The following is a 4978-nucleotide window of genomic DNA, read 5'->3' as shown; positions in this document are numbered from 1 at the left end:
TCTCCCTAAGTTTCCCCAATCTCATATCCAATCTAGTTGCTCAGTAAAAAATGTAGGCATTACCTTCAATTCTACTTTCTTTTCCTCACCACTCCCATCAGCAAGTCTTTCCAATTTTACCTCCAAAATATACCAAGGCAATCTACTCATCAACTCTATCTCTGCTGCCCTCTTCTTATCCATTCATTCTCACATTGAAGCTACCACAAGTCTCCAGTGTCCTTGCTTCTCCTCTTGCCTCTATAATCTATTTTATACATAGCAGTGATCTTTTCCAGGTGTAAATTTGATGTCATTTCTCTATTTAACCACCTGGTCTGAGTTTTTGTGTCCGTCCTCCTTCCCAATTCTTACGTTGAAAGCCTAACCCCCAAAGGTGACGGTATTAGGAGGTGGGCCTTTGAAAGATGCTGAGGTTGTGGATGTAGAGCCTTCATGGATGGGATTAGTGCCTTTATAAAAGGGGCCGAGATCCCTTGCCCCTTTCACTATGTGAGGACACAGTCAAAGCAGGCAATCTGCAACTGGGAAGAGAGCCCTTCTCAGAACCCAGCCATGCTTGGCCTTGATTTGGGACTCTGCAGCCTCCAGAACTATGAACAATTTCTGATGTTTATAAGCTATGCAGCCTGTGCTATTTTTTTAATAGCAGCCCAAAGGGACTAAGACATTACTCCTCTCCCATCATTGCCCACTGCTCTTAGATTACAAAAATCCTACATTATCTGGCCTTTGCTGCCCACTCCAGCCTCAATTTGTACCACTCTCCCCTTGATTCACCACATTCCAATCATGCTGGCCTTTCCCTTCACCTGATACATTTAGCTTTTTCCTTTCCTTTGCACTGTTTTCTCCACCAGGAAGATTTTGCCCTAATTTAACACAACCATTCAGGTCTTAATCGAAGTGTGTGCTCAGAATCTAAGCAACCTTCCAGTCACCCTGCCTCATTTAAGTCTCTCTGTATAGCACTTACCTTTGGTTACTCTATAATGTAAGACTTTGTCTTGTTCCCCATCTAGAATGGTTCCTGTCAAACAGTGGGGGTGTGATAAAAATTTGTGGGAAGAATGAATGGATGAAGGGCATCAGATACTTATTCAATGACACAAGTCCAAATTAGAAACACCAATCATTTGCAAGAGATTGGGCTCTCCCAGTTTATCGCCTGAAAGCTCCATTTACATTTTGACTTAGGGTCTGGTTCCAGTCAAACAGACAACAGGAAAGATAGCTGTAGCAGAGAGAACATGAGCTATCTCTGGAAAATATCAGATCTGAAATCTCACCCCAAGTTCATTACCACCTCTTTAGTTCCTCACAGTAAGAGCGTCCCTGACAATAGATTTAGCATCTATTTATCTAAATGCAGAGGAAAGGGGAAATATCATAATAAGAATTCACCTGCTGAGCTCACAGGTGGGCTCTAGGTATTCAGCACTAAATCATTCCAATAATGTTTCTATAATGCTTGGGAGGGGTACGAAATTTTAAAAAATTATACCAACTTCTATGATATGGCAAAACAGATTTATTAAAATAGTTAACCAAATACGAACTTTATTGGAAGGAGTCCTTCGAAATCACTGTTTTATCCTGGACAAACAAGGTAACGAGTACTATATACAGAATATAAAGCAGTAATAAAAAAAAAAAAAATCCCTCCTAAAAATTAGTCCACATAGTCACACAGTGAAAGAAATGGGATTTTTCCAGAACTCAGAGAATTCAAAGTGGCACCTTAGGTGATTTAAGAAACCAATTATATTCTTATGGTTTTCCTTTTGGTTCAAGAGTAGATGACTCAGTTTACCACCATCTGTTTTAAGAGGTAGAACATACGCTTTCTACTAGTCCATTTACTGGTCGGCCTGGCCCCCAGACATTCTCATACCTCAGCCCATCTGCCTTCGGTGAGGGCCGGAAGATCCCCATGCCCCAGGCGGCAAGGCTTTCTGCTGATCTCTATTTTAGGTCCATGAAGCGGATATCCATGATGAGAAGGAAATTCTTAGGCAGTGGGCGGGGGGCTGGAGAGAGAACAGTAAACACCTGATGCTCCAGGTCCACACTGGTCACCACGATGAAGCCAGCCACACTTGTCTCAGAAAGGTTCTCCTCTGTGCCCTCAGCAGTGCTCACGCTCAGGAGGTGGTGCACCATATCTCGGCCAGGGGTGACAGGAACTAGCTTGAGCTGATTGTCCTCCTGAGACATGCCCAAAGGCAAACAGGAGTCTGGGATGGTGGGTGCCCCAACTTTGTAGATTTTCACATCTGAAAATTTGACATTGAAAGCATGGGGATAGAAACAGCCCCGGAAGCCATAGAAATACTCACGGATCCGCTCATCCCTACATTCCCGCCGGAAGTCCTTGGAGCGCTCAACCACACCCCCAGATTTAGGGAGTAGCACAGTGCGTACAAAGTGTGGCAGGTCCCGTTTCAGTTCATTGTACAGTCGCTCCTGATCCAGAACCACAACTACATCCACCTCAAAGGCTGAGGCTGCATGCACCAGGGCCTGGTAACCAGAGCCCTTGACCCAGCCACAGGTGTTAATGACACAGCCACTCACAGAGGCCCTTCGGTTCACTTCGCACCTTTGGTTGAACACATCTGCTAAACGAGACGTAATCTGCAAAAGAAAAGATCAAGGTGAGGGGAAAAAAACACAAAAACAAACTCACAGCTATTTAATCTCTCTTAAGAATAAACAGTATTAAGTATAAGAAAAAGGGCATTCTTAATGGCTGTGGTTTTGACCTCATGAATTTTGGGGGGAGGGTAATTTGGTTTATTTCATTTTTCTTTATTGGAGGTACTGGGGACAGGACCTCATGCATGCTAGGTATGTGTTCTACCACTTGAGCTATATCCTCCCCGTAATTTTTATTTTATGTTTAACAATCTGAGGCTGACTTATTTTTGTAACCATCTTTTCCAAAAGAAATCATGTGGCAATGACACCAGCTGAGAGGGAGCAAAGTCCTGCACAGCTTCCAACCCTGATAGCAGCCCTTCCCTCCACCCCACCATGGTCCCAGCTCTGACCTTATTATAAAGCTTGATGTTGGTGCCAGGAGTGGTGGAGCCAAAATGATATACCAGAGGGGCCTGGATAGAGAATCCCTCTTCAACATCTGCTGGCCGCTCAATGTAGAGGGCCCCCATGGTACCAGGGATGGACACAGAGCCCTGGCCCACATCCAGTTCCACGTAAGTGGGCCGGCGGCCCAAACGCACTGCGTAGTTGAGCAGCAGACGGCACACTGTGGACTTGCCCACATCAGTGGGGCCCACAACCATCACCCGGGGGCCTCGCTCTTCTTCCTTCTCTGCCTGCCTCCGCATCTGTTCCAAGGCTGTATGAGTGTTGAGATAAAGCAACATAGGGGTGTCCTTGGAGACATAAGCAACCTCAGTGCGGCCACTGAGCTGTAGAGAACAGCCATGCCAAGTGAAAACAGCCACCTTGGCACCAGCATCAAAGGTGAATTTCTTGTTTCGGGTCAGCTCTGTGCCAAAGATTTCCGCCATGCCAGCCAGCAGCTCCAACTGAACTGTCTGAGAGGCCTCCACCTCAAAGCGAAGTTCTGTTTCTCGCTCAAGTTCAAATTTAGTTGTTGGCTTCTTGTCATCATTGGCCTCCTCTCCCATCTTTTCTGTGTAGATGCTGTGCCTAGAACACAAATAACAGAGCTAAACCTAAGTTAGGACTCAGTTTAAAATCCTCCAGTGGCTGTTTCTCCTAACCTTGCTTTACTTTTCGCCTTATCTCTGATCACCATCTAAGTTTGTTTATTGTCTGTCTACCCTAGAATGTAAGGATTGGGCATTTTTGTTTGCTGCTGTAACTCTCATACCTAGAATAGGAGTTGACAACCCAAAGGCACCTCTATAAACACACCGAGTGAATAAATGATTCAGACATAAAAAGAAAACTATGTCTACAGGTTGACAGAAGACTTGATTACATCCCCTTCATCGCTCCCTTCATCACTCTATTGGGATACTCCAGACTTAAAAAGGCAACAGATGCCCCCTCCCTAACCATCTTAGTCAACAAAAAAGGGCATCAGCAATCGGATGCAAAGCAGAGAATACCGGGCTCGGACTCAGAAAACAGCATTAAGATCCCGCTCAACAACTACCAGTAGTGTCTTTAGACAAATGAACCAATTAACTTCTCTGAACCTTTTCCTCAGCTGTCAACTGGCGGCACTTAAACTTCCACACACAAAGTGGTGTTCTGGGGATTAAAGGGATTGCCGGGGAGGAAAAATAAAATTACTTCGTGAACTAGAAAACGCCGAGGAACAGCGAAGAATTATCTCGGATCCCGGACCGCAGCTCTGGGTCCAGCATTTATCCCAGCCTCCCCAGACACCGAAATCTGCCCAGGCTCCCAAGAAGGCGACGGTTCCTGAGCTTATGATCTTACCTGTACAGCCACGAGCCCAAACCCGTAAACCAAAGAACCCTAGACAGCACCTAAACCCAACCGTAGCCTTGCTCACCAGGACCCACACCGGAAACGTCGGCGCCTCCGCACTTGCGCATTGGAGGAGACGCGGCCGCGCGATGCACCCTGGGATATGTAGTTGTGCTTGAACAGCCGCGAGCGGTCGAGCTCGCGCAGCCGCTCGGCCTTCTGGGACTTGTAGTTAAAGGATTGTTTTTATCGTGACGTCAAAGGTAGGCGTGGCGTCGCCCGTCATTGTTTGCCAAGCCGGCAAGAGCGAAGCTGAAGGAGTGGCGGTTACGCCCCCGCGCGGGGCGGGGACGGGCGGAGGGGGCCAACGGTTGCTGAAGCGCGGCGGTTGCGAACTCTCGGACCTCTGCTCCAGCTCACCTGCCACCCTGGAAAGGGCAGGGCGGCGGGAAGGAAAGGGAGCTCTCTACCTTGGTCCCACGATCGCCTAGAAGCGGGGAAATTAGCAGGAAATACGAGGAAACCTAGGGGAAAGTGGAGGAAA

At 47.0% G+C, this 4978-nt stretch overlaps 1 protein-coding gene across 1 annotated transcript; it reads right to left on the bottom strand.

The window, feature by feature from the left end:
• Positions 1-1511: 1511 nt before the first annotated feature.
• CLP1 (cleavage factor polyribonucleotide kinase subunit 1) lies at positions 1512-4580 on the bottom strand. The gene is made up of 3 exons (XM_006172937.3): positions 4444-4580; positions 3054-3681; positions 1512-2637 (listed from the first exon to the last, which is right to left on the bottom strand). Exons 2-3 carry the CDS (start codon positions 3657-3659, stop codon positions 1966-1968), a joined length of 1278 nt encoding a protein of 425 aa, XP_006172999.1. The 5' UTR covers positions 3660-3681; positions 4444-4580; the 3' UTR covers positions 1512-1965.
• Positions 4581-4978: the final 398 nt, after the last annotated feature.

The sequence above is a fragment of the Camelus ferus genome, chromosome 10, assembly GCF_009834535.1.
Source record: "Camelus ferus isolate YT-003-E chromosome 10, BCGSAC_Cfer_1.0, whole genome shotgun sequence".
In the NCBI taxonomy this organism is placed as follows: domain Eukaryota; kingdom Metazoa; phylum Chordata; class Mammalia; order Artiodactyla; family Camelidae; genus Camelus; species Camelus ferus.
The sequence above is the reverse complement of the archived record's forward strand: the minus strand, read 5'-3'. Positions and strand labels throughout refer to the sequence as shown.